Source organism: Paramormyrops kingsleyae, chromosome 23 (genome assembly GCF_048594095.1).
Source record: "Paramormyrops kingsleyae isolate MSU_618 chromosome 23, PKINGS_0.4, whole genome shotgun sequence".
Lineage (NCBI taxonomy): Eukaryota > Metazoa > Chordata > Actinopteri > Osteoglossiformes > Mormyridae > Paramormyrops > Paramormyrops kingsleyae.
In genome coordinates, this window is record NC_132819.1 from 9,978,794 (window position 1) to 9,994,402 (window position 15,609).

Below are 15,609 nucleotides of genomic sequence, written 5' to 3' on the forward strand. Positions count from 1 at the left end.
GCCGATGTAGTAGCATGGCTGGTTGCCTTCTGTTTTGCGTCTGGTGATTTTTCGGTTTCAGTGTGGTATATCAGTGACATTTGGACTGTGTGTGAACTACAAACTACAGTCTTACAATCCTGCATCTGTCATTTTCTTTCTGTCACTGTTCAGTATATTGCCTGTGCTCAGGAATTCAATTTTGGGTTTCTGTCTGAAAACAAACCTGGTGCTTTTGTTTTTTCGTCCTTCCTTGTCTAATAATTATAACAGCACAGCATTTATAAAACAGTACTAAAAACTGCTGTTGTGTTATTTTGGTGATGTGAATATGATGAATTGTTATAGAGGTGTTATCACTCATAATGAAGTTCTCTCAGCACTTCTGCTCCTGACATTCCGTAAGAGCACCTTTCACACATTCACTCCCCCTGCATTTTGCCCACTGAGACCGGCCCACAGAGGGCGCCATATCCAATGCACTTCATGCCAACCTAGTTTTCTTGGATGGTTAAGTTTGCTAGATATCATACCTGCATCAATCCTTCTGGCCTGATCATCGGTTTCTGAAATCGTTCAATTCTTGGGAGTCACCATCAACAACAAACTCAAATGGTCATATGAACAGTCTTTAGGAAGGCCCGTTTGGGAAAGTTCCGAATGCTATCATGAAACATTATAAAAATCCATCCTCAAAAGCTGCATCACGTCTTGAGCTGCTTGAGCAAGTACAAAACAGAGGGAGTACTGTAGGGGGCGCCAAAGAAACCTCGGGTCATTATGAGACCGCCACCCCCTCGCCGATCCACCACTAACGGCCTTAGAAAGGCGGGCAGCGTCATAAAAGACGTCAGCCTCAAGCTCCTCCGAGGAAAGCAATCAGATCACAAGATTCATGCACCGGCTTGTTATGCTCCAAAGGCCGGTACGATCGGACATTTGAGACTGTATTCCCAGATTCTATATATACCTCTGTCATTTGTACAAGTAAACATGAAATGTTTCTTCTAGCTATGATGCAACATATTGTAATTTCTTTATTACTTAGGCGCATAACAAATTTACCGTACCATACATACATGACAATAAACCTTTACAACATTTTTATAATCACATTCAATCCTGATTTTTATAATCATTGCAAGATCAATCTAACGCTATGGCTGGGATGCCAGTCCATCAGAGGAACACAAACATGCAGAATTGGACATATAAAGGGCACTTTGGAGATCCCAGATCACCATTTGCCTAAAATGCATGTGTGGAGCCAAGCAGGGCACAGCAGCGCCCCATAGATCGTCAGATGAGATATAAGCATCAGCGAAGAAGATAAAGGTCTCCGATCCCAATTAGGTGTCCCTCGTGCTCTGCCGAGGCTGTGAGGGTAGAGCTCGCAGATCAGATCGACTTGTTAGACGACACTCTCCCGGTGGGTAAGAACAAATGCCTGGTATTTTACTTCAACTCCTGTTGGTGATGGATGATTGTTTTAAACAAACAAATAATTAAATACGTGTTCAATAAAACAGTTCTAAAACAGATCTGCCTCAGTGTAGCGTCGTGGTGTCATTAAAGTCTTTGAGTCTTATCTGGGAGTATCATTTACCGCCAAGCTGCTTGGCATAGAACGGTCACTGTATATAGTTTTCGGTCTAGTAAAGTCTGAAGCTCAGCAGATGCAATCGTGCAATAAAAGGAAACAAATCACAAAAATATACACATTTATTTATTTACTTTTTTTGTGAAAAGACAACTCTGTCCCGCAGTTCAGCGTTATAACCTTGTAGTGGTGTCTAACATTTTATGTGATATTTAGCTGCAGATGACACTGCAGATGAAACGGAAGCAGGATAATTTTCCCTAAGAAACGGAATTTTATTTACAGTAAAAACAGACCGACTTTATATAGTGTAAAGGTAAAAAGCACACTAAACAAGGTAGCAAAATGAAGAAAAGGGCATGATTGACGTGTCTATTAAACTTCCTTGCGCCCAGAGATACAGGCTTAGCTGAATAAGACGCGATGCAGCTCTGCACTCCTGCGGGGAGCTGTCCACGAGCCGCGGTCCTGATCCGCTCTCATTCCTGTTCACCATCCATCCATTTTCTGTAGCCGCTTATACTGTTCAGGGTAGTGGGGGGTCCGGAACCTATCCCAGAGGCTACGGGCACAAGGCAGGGAACAACCCAGGATGGTTCGCCAACCCATCGCACTGCACACTCACTCACACACACACACACACACACACACACCAGTCACTCACACACACACACACACACACACACACACGGATAATTATAACTATAGCATAATTCATACTTTTATGTATAAGATGATATAAAGATATCCCGAAATGTATATTTATACAGATATTTCGTTCTAGGGTACCCACCTGGGTGCGTGCGTGCGTCTGTCTGTCTGTCTGTCTGTGTTTGCGGCTTGTACTGAATCAGGGACGTGTAAATGTGCACTAATTAGTATAAATAAAGTGCCATTTCCATTAGACGCCCCTAGTAAAGGCTCGGTCACCCTTTTCATAAAACTCGAGTGACATTGCTGATTAATATCATTATGAAATGGTTTATAAGACCCAGCCCGCTAAAATATTAAATATTCTTATGCATTATGTTAAAAGTAGACTAATATTTGAATGTAAGTCGTAATCGTTGGGGAAATTGCAAAGCAGCGGGTCTGAGTCAGGCTATATTTGGTCACATGTTGCAAATCAGCTGAAATGGCAGGACTACGTATGAATAGTATCAGTCAGTGAGAAGCCTGGCTTACTATTCGCTAGGTGTCTGTGACGGAAATCAGCCGAAAATCAGAAATCCATCACTGCTGTCCTCAAGGTCGCGCGCGTAGGGCATCGAGGGGGACGCACTAGGGTTAGATTCCCAGATGAAGATTTGATGAGGGGGGTGACTGCGCAGTAATACGTAACACTATATATGTCACGGGATGCTCTGCAAAACTGGGCAAGGGCATTCAGAGAAAAAATAGGATGCGTACGTGTCGCTTTGGGGGCTCCTTTGCTCAACTGGGAAACGATCGAGGTTCTTCATGGGGTACGTGCAGCTGGACGGTCGGCGACTGGATTAATTGAGAGGCGATCGCTGCTTGGTAACAGTACTGAGCCAGACTGGATTATAAAAGACAAGAATTCAGCATTCGGAGACATTTCACGAAATACAGTGAGTGCAGAATATTAAACAGAATATTACCATGGCTAGAATTTTTACCAAAACAATACATATACGTTATATTAAAAAGAATAATAAAACCGAGTAGCCTATTTTACCGAGGTATGCCATCATAAAAACAAGATTGAATTGCGGCGCATGTGAAAAATGTAGACTATGTATTTCGGTTGTCATAGCTACGCTTGAAATGTAAAATATGACATAAATATTCTACGGATAGAAATAATTGAGAAATGTCAGTAATATGTGATATTAGACATCGTGTCATATCTGAGATCATAACAAATCATCACGAATGTATATTGCTCATATTAATTCATGAATTATAATTTAATAATCATTTTTGTTTATATTGGACCACAGATATCAGCCTCATTCTAACACCAACATTTATCAATCATATTTAACTGGTGTTCAGTGATATCGGTATCTTTACAGAATATTTTTATTTTATTATTGATCTTACTGAGCTATGAATATAAAGAGTAGATGCAAATTTGGAATGAATTGGACAGGATCTCTAACCCTGCACTGGAATATTTCTTGGTAAGTTCTGTATTTATGCACAGCTGGATTTTGTACAGGCCAGAGAGATTCTGACAACACACTGAGGGAACATTCCGGATTCTGCTATTAGGGCTGCCGAAGACTTAACCGTAAAAATGGACGGCCAGAAGGTAGGCCTTTCATTATTCTGTTCTTCTTCACCATTTTCTCAGGACCTAGATTATTGCATTAAATAATTTGCTCCATTCTTTGATAAGCCACTGCAATGCAATGGTCTTGTTATGTGTATTTTGTTAGGATGAATGTAGTTCAGAAAAAGATACAGGGTGAGTTGGGCAAGTTAGACTAACTTGTACAGTTTGCTGGGTGTGTCCCCCTCATTTGCCGCCGCTCCATGTGATATTGTCGTACACGCTGCTCACATCTGTTTTCAGATCAGCCCTCCAGATACTACACAGCAAACTGATAGGATTTGGGAAGCATATTTAACAAATGACTGCATGTGCAGGATCCAGATAATCTTAATGACCAGACCCTGACCATTTTTTCTCATTTTAATGATTAGTATTAAGTATTTTTTGATAACAAATAAGTCACTCTCTTAGAGATTTGCATTAGTGGAGGTGAATAAGTCAACTGTAGTAGAATTATTTAATAAATACATAAAACATATTTAAAAATATGACTGCGGTGTTTTTCGGTGTTATACAGTCTACTATCAAGAACTGTGACAGCAGGTTAAGTTCAGAGAAACTGAAAAGATATTTCTGCTGTACAAAGTGAGAATCGTATGCAATGTATGTGGGTATGTAATGATGCTATTGATCTGGCTCTTGGATTGGCTCAGCATGACACTTATACTGTGTGCATTACGTGATGAATCGTGTGTCTGGGTGCTCGTGATGTTCTGTAAACTTGGCAACAGTTGGTCCTGAACTGGAATTAGAAGAACAAAAACTATGTCTGACATGGTTCCGGCACTTTATCGAGGACTGAACTGATTGCTGGAATGGATACTAAAGTGATGCATGTTCATTTATAACTGCAGCTGAGTGGATAGATGCCTAATTCTACTTGCTAAGTAGGGAGTCGATCTTAATAGACTTTGGAAACATCCATTAAGTAGCAATACATTTATAATGTGATGTTCGGACAAGGTAACTGGGTAAATAGCATAACTAGGTAACTAGAATAACCTGCTGCTTGTTATTAGACATTGGTGATCTTATTTCTGATAGTGAGAATTTTGTCTGAAATAATGACAGTTCTGATTTGTACCTGCATAACTGGCATAGCATAATTAAATTGAAGTAGATTAATTAGACCCATTAGCACAGGTTCCAGGTTGCTAAATTGCCACCAGTTTGTAAGCAGTCACCAGTGTGGAGTCTTTCGTGTTCATCGTCTGCCACTGCTGAAGACCAGGTCCAATACTAAGAACATGAGTACAGAGGACGATAAAAATCCCTGGATGTTGCTCTTGCTCCACCCCAAATATCAAAGATACGTCAGTTGCATCCTCACTGAATGAGACCAATCCCATGATTCACTGAGCCCCAAGTTCATTCTTGGAAGGCAAGTTAGCAAGACCGGTCTTGCCAAGACCACGAGAACAATCTTTGCATTCTTGGTTTTAAGAAACACCCATTGATTCTGATCGTAATTCAAAAATCACTTCATTTGTTATTTAACATATTTGCTATGAATTTTCAAAGAAAACGGAACATTCTGGAGTGGGCTTTATAAATGTAAACAAAAGAATCTTTGATATTAATGAAAATAAATCTCTGAATTTTAAATCTTCATTGGAACTGATTGGTCACAACTAAAACAAAGACCCTTAGTATTAAATACTTAGTTAAGCATCTTATAACATGAGCACGGGAAATCCTACTGCTACGTATCCTTACACGTTTAAAATGACATACATACCAGTTTGTGAGATAAAGTTTTTCAGAAGTTTTTGCATAAATAATTTGGCTGGTTAATATTTTTAACAGATGCATGTTTGCAAAATCCTTTCCAAGGCTGGCCGGCTGTATTGATATAATTTTCAGTGAGTCATGCTGAGCTGGCAGACAGAGCAAGGACAGGAGGGCGGGGCCTAAGCGGGGAAGGTGAATGAATAAGCTAATGAGAGAGCGCTGATGTGTTCGGTGTGTTGGCAACTCTCTACTCCGCCATTAACATATTATATATGCTATGCTTTCCAAATGTTGCTTATTCATTGTAATATGGTGTTATAATAATTTTTGTGAAATCAATATGTGTGTTATATAGTACCAGTCAAATGTCTGCACACACTTGTTTTGAATTTGTCTCTATCTCTGCCATGTTACTCACCTTATAGTAGAAGGCCTCGCGGCAATGAAGTAAAACATCTACACTGAGCAGCAGGCTGCTTCCAGGATCAAAGTTACTCAGACTGCAGCACACAAGAAAACGGTGAAGCAGGAGATACTCGTAGTTAGAGCGACTTTCTAATGCCAGAGATGACAGTCACCTCAGCCGGCAGCGGCTCATAAATCAGAGGATGACCTCAAGTGACCTTCAGAAAGAATGGGAAATATTAAGTGGCGTGAAGTGCACTGCTAGGACAGTTCATAACAGGCTTCTAGAAGCAGGACTGAAGACCCATGAAGCAAGAAGCCCTTCATCAACGAGAAACAGAGAAGAATCAGACTAGAGTTTGCAAAAAGGTTTTACACAGGTGCATACCCATGAACTGAGAAATAAATTAAACTGAACATTTTACTGTGATCTCTTAATTTTTTCCAGAGCTGTATGTACACACAGTGCCAGTCACATGACACGCCAAACTGCCTCCAAAGGAGAGTGATAGTGTTGCATCACATGACCTGGTCACCTGACCTAAACATCGTAGGAATGGTTTTGGAGGAGTTTGGCCAGAGAGTGAAGGAAAAGCAGCCAGCGAGTGCTCAGGACGTATGTGGGACCTCCTTCAGGACAGCTGGAAGAGCATCCCAGGAGGCCGCCTCATGGAACTGGCGTAGAGGAGAATGTAGGGGCAGCCAGTCCCTGGAGCATTTGGGGTTAAGGGCCTTTGCTCAAGGGCTCAATGGTGGAATCACTCTGCCAACCCAGGGATTTGAACCAGCAACCTTTGGAGTCAACACACAGAGCTAACCCCCAACAATTTTTTATTTTTTTTTCTGCGTAATACTTTTTTGGTCAGCTGTAGTGAGCTGTAATATAACACTTCTGTATTCTGTCTGAATGCCTCCCTGCCCCCTGGTCCCCATGAATTCCCAGAAACAGCAGGTGACGTGCTACCTCGTCTTCTCTGTCTCCATCGTGGTCATCGGCTCTCTGCAGTTTGGCTACAACACTGGGGTCATTAATGCCCCTGAGCAGGTGAGGTTCACCTTCTGTCCAATAATAATAATAATAATAATAATAATAATTGTTTTCCTGTTTTTGCTATGCATTATGTCTTAGCTTTATTCTGGGAGACTTTCAGAGATGGTGTTTATGCTCTGTCCATTAAGCTGGTTTATTCTGCTGAATGGTCCGGTCGGCGCTGAGTGTCAGTCTGTATGTGCACCTCAGAAACTGCGAGCCTTCTTCAACAGCACCTGGGTGGGGCGCTATGGGCAGCCCATCAGCCCCGGGGTGTGCACGCTGATCTGGAGCCTGTCAGTGGCCATCTTCAGCGTGGGCGGCATGGCTGGATCCTTCAGTGTGGGCGTCATGGCAAACACCTTCGGCCGGTAAGTGGCGCCCTCATGTGGCAGCGTAAACCTGCAGATAATATCCGACACAGACCACGTCTGAGATCCTGCCTCTGCGTCCGTCCCCTTGTATCCCCAGGCGGAATTCCATGCTGATTATCAATGTCCTGGCCCTGATTGGTGCAGTCCTGATGGGGCTGTCCACTCTCTGCGCCTCCTTCGAGATGGTGATAGCAGGGAGGTTGGTGATTGGCCTGTTCTGTGGCCTGTGCACGGGCCTGACTCCCATGTATGTGGGTGAGGTGGCCCCCACCGCCCTCCGCGGAGCCTTCGGGACTCTGCACCAGCTGGGAGTCGTGGTGGGGATCCTGATTGCGCAGGTGCGGCGTTCATGCGGTGCAGCTTCACAGAGTGACTGGTGATTCTTTGTTTAGATGTCTGATGTTTTCTCCTGGTCTGCAATGACTGGTGTAAATTCAGCTTTTCATTCCACCTGATAAGGGCACATGTTGAAGTCTGTTGTGTATAGCGGAGACTGACCCAGAGGTGCGGTCTGTTGGCATGGAGACCCCCAAACCTCAGGGTGCTCCCGGTGCCCTCCGTCTTTGGCCCCCATCAGACGTCCCCGTTCTGCCCGCAGATCTTCGGCTTGGAGGCCCTGCTCGGTTCGGAGATGCTCTGGCCGGTGCTTCTATCCCTGACTGCTATTCCAGCCCTGATCCAGACTCTACTGCTTCCCTTCTGTCCCGAGAGTCCAAGATTCCTGCTCATCAACAGGAACCAGGAGGAACTCGCTCGCAAAGGTGTGCCTGCACTTCCTGCCCGGTGCTGCCTTTGAGATTCTCAATCGATTTTTTGACTGGCCAACTGTGTTTATTCAGAATTCTTATCGACATCTCAGAACTCACTGTCATCCAGAGTACAAACGTGCTTTTAAGTAATTTCTGTGTATATATGTGATCCTTCTGTCGTCACCACAGATATTTGGAGAAGCTCGTAGGACAGTAAGTCAATGATGATGGCTGGTAGCTGCTTTTCACTTGGTGCTATAATATTTTGAAAATGTCAGTTTTTGTTGCTCTAAGGAAACACATTTGAAAACACATATTCTGAGCCTCTGCCAAATGCAGAGATTCAAACATGCTTAAAACTCATTGATAAATATCCCTCATGAAGCAGCAGTCTGTTTTTGTGCCCATGATGCTCTGACATCAGACAAGCCTTGTTGGTATTTAATTGGAAATTTTCCATATTCTAACTGTGTGATAATAGTGTGGAGGGTAGTTGCCTTGTTTCATGTGAAATATACCTTTACTCTAGCTATGGTTTTCTCAATATTCACATGACCAAAAACAAATCAAATCCAAACTTTATTTTTGCTTTTGACTGCCATGATCAATGGCCTCCAGCCCCATATATCTGTCCGGATATGGTTCTGCTGACCCGGGCCCCCATCTCAGGCACAGGGGATAAGGCAGCCGTTCCGGTCCCCAGCAGTGCACCAGTACTTTTTGCCAGTGGAAAAGGCAAAGAACTTTTGCTGATTCTCTCGATTCCAAGAGCCTGGGGCAGTTTTCCTTAGCTTAACTACACTCTGGACAATAAAGATCTATATAACCGCTGTAATCCCCCTGAGTCTATAGGAACTCTATGACACTGCAGTAGTTTAAGAAAACGACCTTTCACCTGATGTTGTCATGGGGACCATGTATGCTGTTTTATGTTTAACTGCTGAGCTTTGTGTATAATCACTTCCTGTTTCTGTTGTGTGCCCTTCCCCCAACTCCTGTTATTTCCTGTTAAGGGCGGAGTTACATCTAGGAAGTACACGGTTCATGACAAAGAAAGATCAAAGAAGCATTGTATTGTTACTATTATGGTAACGGTTGGCAATATTCCTGAAGTGAATCTGCTGGCTGAGGTTGTCTGAATGCACAGCCTGAATGAATGCCCTTGGTACTCTATGTCACCCAACCTGAATGCCATGTCTGAATGCACGGTCACATGTCTTCTCTCTGAATACCCTACCTGTCAATGAACATGCCTTGTCTTGTTGAAATTTCCAACCTGAAACTGGTGCCTAGAGCCCAGTTGAACCACCTTGCCTGTGTGAATGCCCTGCCTGGAATGCCGAATCCAAATTATTCCGTTGGGATGCCATGCCTGAATGCTGGTTTACTTCCTCTTTTGGAATGAAGTTAAGTGAAAAGTATTGCTCTCCTTAGATCAGTGTCGGGTTTGTTTATCCCCTAAGGAAAGTTTCAGCGGTATCTGTGTCCTTTTGGTTTCTTGTAGACAAATGTGACATCACAAGGAACACAAAAAGCAGACTTGTAAAGGTAGCGCAGACATCTTAAAACGGGACTCTGATATAATTTTTTTTTTAATAAACTTTTTGCTCATATTCTACTTTAAAACCTTTTTATGTTGTTAAATTTTCTTTTTGGGGGGTGTAAAACTCATTCATGACTGTAATAGCAGAATCTGGGCACTCATTCCCAGTTATCAGAGTCAGGGCTGTCTGCTCTTATTGATAACAGCTGATTTTCTGTGTAATCCTGCTTCATTTTGAAATAGTTGGCTCCTGGGTCTGAGTCCCTGCTCTGAGTGTGTGGTAACTGCCTCCTGTCTTCTCGCTGTGGCTCAGCCCTCGTGAGGTTGCGCGGTTGTGAGGATGTCAGCGAGGACATGCAGGAGATGAAGGAGGAAAGCATGAAGATGGCCATGGAGAAGAAGGTGACCATACCCGAGCTCTTCCGCTCCCCGCTATACCGGCAGCCCATCGTCATCGCCATCATGCTGCAGCTCTCCCAGCAGCTGTCCGGGATCAATGCCGTAAGTGCGTCCGTCACCCAAGACTAATGCCACTTTCTTTAAGGATGTACCTGTTTTCTGGAGGGAGATAGACCAGTTAAACCAAAGGACAGAGTACATTTCAGACGTCTAACCCTACAGCTATACACCTGAGATGAATTTAGTTTGAAAGCAAATGCAAAGGCTTTTGACTGGGAAAGAAGTCGACAGCAGGTTGGATAAAACAGGTCGCATGTTTCCTTTTCCTCATTCCTCTGCTTCTTTCTTTCCTCCCCTCCATTCATCCTCCGCCTCTCAGGTCTTTTATTACTCAACCGGTATTTTTGAGTCTGCTGGAGTGACCAAACCCATCTACGCCACCATCGGAGCCGGGGTGGTCAACACCGTCTTCACCGTGGTATCGGTACGGATGCAGACTGCCGTCCTGTCGTCTTTGACCACCCTGTTCTATGCACTGCCGAATCCCTCAGAGTCATTCCCAATGCGGCAAAACGTGCAGTGTGATGGCAAGACTAAAGGTAAAGAATAAATCTTGTCTCTGGATGTTTTTCTTTGCTCCTTCTTCGCTTGCCAGCTGTTTCTTGTGGAGAGGGCGGGTCGCAGAACACTCCATCTTCTCGGCCTGGCTGGCATGGCAGTCAGCGCCCTGCTTCTTACTATTGCATTACTATTGGTGGGTTAATTGTCATCTTTTTCTATACTGCAATGTATTTTTACTTAGTTTCTGTTATTTTCAATGCATCACATTGTTCTCCCTGCATTAACTTTAAAAGCGAGTCTGCTGTAGCCCCACGTCTGCGGAAGTAACAGCATCGCTGTGCCTTTCTTTGAGCAGAAGGACATAGCGTCTCTGAGTTACCTCAGCATCGTGGCAGTCTTCGCCTTCGTGGCCATGTTCGAGATGGGGCCAGGGCCCATTCCCTGGTTCATCGTGGCTGAGTTGTTCTCCCAGGGGCCTCGACCGGCCGCCATGGCTGTAGCTGGCTGCTCCAACTGGACGTCCAACTTCCTTGTAGGAATCAGCTTTCCCAAGCTGGTGGTGAGCTTTCGTTCGCACGTTCTCAGTCATTTTCACTCACTGATACATTCTGCTTATTGACTAGTGTTTTCATTCATGTGTCTGGTGTCCTGGTTCTTCTGAAAGCTAGTTTGCTTAAGCAGACGTTTTGTGTCTGTAACCCTTTTCGTTTTTGTCTGTTCCTTTCTCTTCGTGGCTTATTTGCAGGAATGGTGCGGCCCTTACGTCTTCATCATCTTCATGATCTTTCTCATCATCTTCTTTGTCTTCACCTTCTTCCGAGTTCCTGAGACTAAAGGACGGACCTTCGAAGACATCGCCCGTGGATTCAGTGGGTCCGCCAACCCCGCCAGCCTGGGCCAGCCCCTCCCACAGCAGGATGAATCCACCCTGTCCGCTTCTCCTACCAAGGAGAAGGTTCCCTTAGAGAATGTACCAGCCGAGGACATGACAGAAACACCTCAGAAGCCCAGTAGCAACACATAGGAAAGCCAGTCTACTGTCAGGCCCGTAAGGTGACAGTCAGTGTAACGAGGATTGGAGATATGTGCGTTTTTTGTTGCTTGTTTTTTTGCGTTTTTTTTTTTTTTGCGTAAATGTGCGTGGAATTTGAATGTTAAACATGCATAAGTGGAAGAGAAAAGAGTTCAGCTTTCAATATGTGCAGATTGGATAGTCTAGTGTTTTAATGAGAAATATTTGTGACTATATTTTGTGTTTAATGTGTACATATAGTTTGAGTTTTGTTAATTTACAAGTGTAAATTAATTTATAATTAAGTTACATTTATCACAACATTTTATGCATCAGCAACACCAACATATCCATTAGCTCACTGCGATCGATTGTCAGGGTCAGCCCCCCACTGTGGTCCTTCCGTGTCCCTTCCCTGTTTGACCAGCAGGTGCTGCTGGTCATCCTGTTCTTTGTTAGTCTTTGTTCTCTCCTGTTACCTGTCTGGTCTTGTGGCTCAATGTGTAGAGCATGTGGTTGTCCTGTGTACCCTTCTGTCTTGAGTACCCTTCCGTCCTATGTTTGAATCCTGCCTCCTGTTTTTGTATTTTGCTCCCTAGTGTTTCAGTTGAGTTTGTCTAGTTATTGTATTTGGTGATTTTGTATATGGTTCTTGGTTTTGTTCCTTATGCCCTCTGCTTGTGTCTTTACCTGTTTAGATTCCCCAGTGTTAGTATCTGTTTCCTTGGTTAGTTATTAGTTTCCCTGTTTTCAGTTCCTTTTGAGTTCATTAGTTTCACCTGTGCCCTGTTTCCTTGGTTTTGTTAATTAGCCTCACCTGTCCTGTGTTAGTCTCGTTACCCATTAGTATTTTAGTTCCTGCCTGTGTTCAGTTCCCCAGTGGTTCATTGTCTTTGTCTAGGTTGTTCGTGATGGCGTGTTAGTTAATTTGTATTGTTTGTGTTTCATGGTTTGTTTCTGCGATTCCCCGTATTAGTTGTGTAGTTAGGTTTTGTTATTTAGTTTTGTTACTTAATCCCTTTTTAGTTTTCGACCCCTCGTGGTCCTTTTGTTTTGTTAGCCCTTCCTTGTGTTTTCCGTTTTCCTTAATAAACCCCTTTTTGTTCTGGAGCCGCCAGTGGGTTGTCCACCCTTCTTCTGTGCCTGCGATGCCTCGTTCCCGTTCCCGTGTCGTCCAGAACCGTGACAATCGATGCTGTTTGTTATTTTCTTTTCTTTTCTTTACTTAAAATTACAGACGCTCCTTTACTTACGAACTTTCAGACATACAAATGAAGAGGACTGTAAGTCCAAATTGTGTTCATTAGGCTCCCGTTTCCTGTCCGCAACATCAATTTTTTTTCTGCGCACCAATTCCGTCTAGTACGACTTCTGGCCGCTACTCCCACCGCGCAGCAGCGTAGCGTGCGGACTCCCAGCATCCTAGTTCTTTGTACTTGCGTCTACCCTTAAAATTATGTTGAATAATGACTTACGAACATTTTAAGTTACGAAAGGCTTTTAAGTAATAGTAGTCTGAATTACTGCCTCGTATGTATTTCCCAAGCACCTTTGCAAACACGCACGCTGTCCTGGGAGATTCATTCTTACAGTGTATGTGTCAGTGACTTTCATATGTGTTGTGTTTTTCCACATTTAATCAGATATTTTAACCACCCAAAGCCAGTAATGCACGAGTGCGGGTTTGTCACCACATCAGCAGTAAATTTGTCCATTCAGATTTAGCTGCGTTTTTCCACAGTGGTGTTCATTCACTTACCATATAGATTTAATTTTCAGAGGGTTACTCTAAAGAACTTAGAAATGCTCCTTTATGGCCAAATGGCACAAAATGTTATTACCAGTGAGTGTAGATTTTAGAATAAAATACATATACAGAAACCTTTCCCTTGTACTTTAGTACCAGAATGTATGTAAAATCTCCACACAGCTTAAGTATAACATAGCAGTGGGGCTGCCTACAGATACAGGGCTCCAGCATTCAGAGTAAGCAGCAGCTTCTATCATTCAGCTGAACCTATTCAAACCAAAATAGATGTTTTTATTAAATGACCAGCAGTGCTTTAATGCATAGAACCTTTAGAAGCCAAAAGTTATTTTATGAAAAAATATATATTTGATGTTTTTTTTGTTTGACAGAATAATATGTTGGCCTCGAAGAACTAATATTTTTGTTAAAAGTTAGTCTCTATAATAAATTTTATTTATTTAATCTGATAAAATGTAGATAACACATAGTAAACATGACATTAAAATACAATATAGGTAAATAAAGGAGGTGCCGATAGGAGGAGAGAGAGAGATAAGAGATAAATATTTATTGTTATTGTCACTTGAACAACGAAATTGTAATGCAATCGACTCAATGTGAGTGGGGTGGCTTTGCGATGCTGTTGAGTTGTTCTACATGCCCTCTGTCACAATGTCTGCCGTGAGCACCTGTAAACTTTTGTATTTGTGGAAATATGTAACTGCTGTGATTTCCGTATTTTCGTGTAGATTTTAGTAGATGGTCATATGCTGTTGAGTACTTCTTGACTTGAAAAGTGATTAAGAGTACTTTGTCTGCAAATGTTTGGGTGTTACACTGGAGTATTGGTGTGGCAAAGTCAAAGTATGGCGTCTCCTTCTTTTAAGGACCTGCCTCGTTTGAGAGCGTCCCTTAACAGAATATAAACGGATACAGTGCCACTATATGACTGTGTTCTGTACCAGTGGACACTGTCTCATATTGTGCTATATCTTGATGACTTCAGCACATGTGTATGTGCTGCTTATTTACACGAAGAGAATAAACCTTTTAAAACCTCACCATGTACTCTGCACCTTCTTGTATTTGTGCCAGTACTCACTTAAAAATATACAAAATCCAGTCTCTAACAAAAAGACTGTGACACATTCTTCTCCTCTTTATTAAGTTAATGCATGTCCATCCATCCATCCATCCATCCATCCTGCAGTGGGTCATGAAGCTATGGGGCAGGGGAGCCCATCTGTGGCAGAGGAGAGGTTAGCTGAACTGAATCTGTTTAGCCTCGAGCAAAGGAGACTAAGGGGGGATATGATTCAGGTCTATAAGATTCTAACAGGTCTGGATGCTGTTCAGCCAAATGACTATTTCAATATTAGTTTAAATACTAGAACTCGTGGCCATAGGTAGAAATTAGCGGGAGAACATTTTAAACTGAATGGCTTCTCATTAGTAACTCTCTTACTGTATGTTCTTATGTTCTCATTTACTTATGTTCTTATCACTGTCATTATTGCAAGTCATAAATCAGTTAATAGAAGAATAAATGCGAAATCCAGGTCAGTTGAATTAGCTCTCTGGTTGATTGAAGCAAACTTGTCGGATGTTTCATTTATCTAACTAAAGGACCCCTCACAATATGAGGTCAAGCCCATGAAATTCTGTCCGATTTGGAGGGAATGGAATTTCCATTTAGCCCTGGGTAGTAAATAAGCGAACGTGTTTCATCTGGTCGTCGTCCGTCTTCCCGCCCTGGGCAGCGTGGCAGGAAGCCTGAGCCCGGTGCCAGGCTTCACAGGGCAAAGTCAGGTAGCCGAGCTGGGGGTCTTTGGCCGGAAGGAGGCAAACCAGGGCCTCCAGAGGAACTCACACGCCATGGGGGGAGCATGCGGGGTCCACAGCCCCAGCTGAGGAGGTCTCAGGCCACAGTGCTGCTGTAATACTCGCATTCGTACTAGTAATACATGCGGTTCCGTAATAGATGAGCAGCCCCACTGGCTGGAAGCCACACGAGTGTGACCAGCTGCTCCTTATATACCAAGAGTTTCAAAATAAGAATGTCTAAAAGCAATATTGCATAGTGGACAATCTTGCTGTAACCGGAGCCGCACATCATGTTTATCCAGCATGATTCTGTGCCACAGTGCAGTTGAGAAAGACTGGTACTGCTGTGG

At 43.1% G+C, this 15,609-nt stretch overlaps 1 protein-coding gene across 4 annotated transcripts; it reads left to right on the plus strand.

Annotated features, from left to right (window-relative positions):
* Positions 1-2,709: 2,709 nt before the first annotated feature.
* Positions 2,710-14,496, plus strand: LOC111839644 (solute carrier family 2, facilitated glucose transporter member 3-like). Of its 4 annotated transcripts, none has more exons than XM_072705635.1 (11): positions 2,710-3,171; positions 3,732-3,857; positions 6,961-7,062; positions 7,258-7,418; positions 7,519-7,759; positions 8,020-8,182; positions 10,027-10,214; positions 10,492-10,596; positions 10,768-10,866; positions 11,029-11,232; positions 11,419-14,496. In XM_072705635.1, the coding sequence occupies exons 2-11, from the start codon at positions 3,843-3,845 to the stop codon at positions 11,695-11,697; spliced, it is 1,557 nt and encodes a 518-aa protein (XP_072561736.1). In that variant the 5' UTR covers positions 2,710-3,171; positions 3,732-3,842; the 3' UTR covers positions 11,698-14,496. The 4 variants fall into 4 exon arrangements, with proteins under 4 accessions (XP_072561736.1, XP_023659495.1, XP_023659494.1 ...); XM_023803727.2 differs by having other exon boundaries at positions 3,750-3,857; XM_023803726.2 differs by having other exon boundaries at positions 3,765-3,857.
* Positions 14,497-15,609: the final 1,113 nt, after the last annotated feature.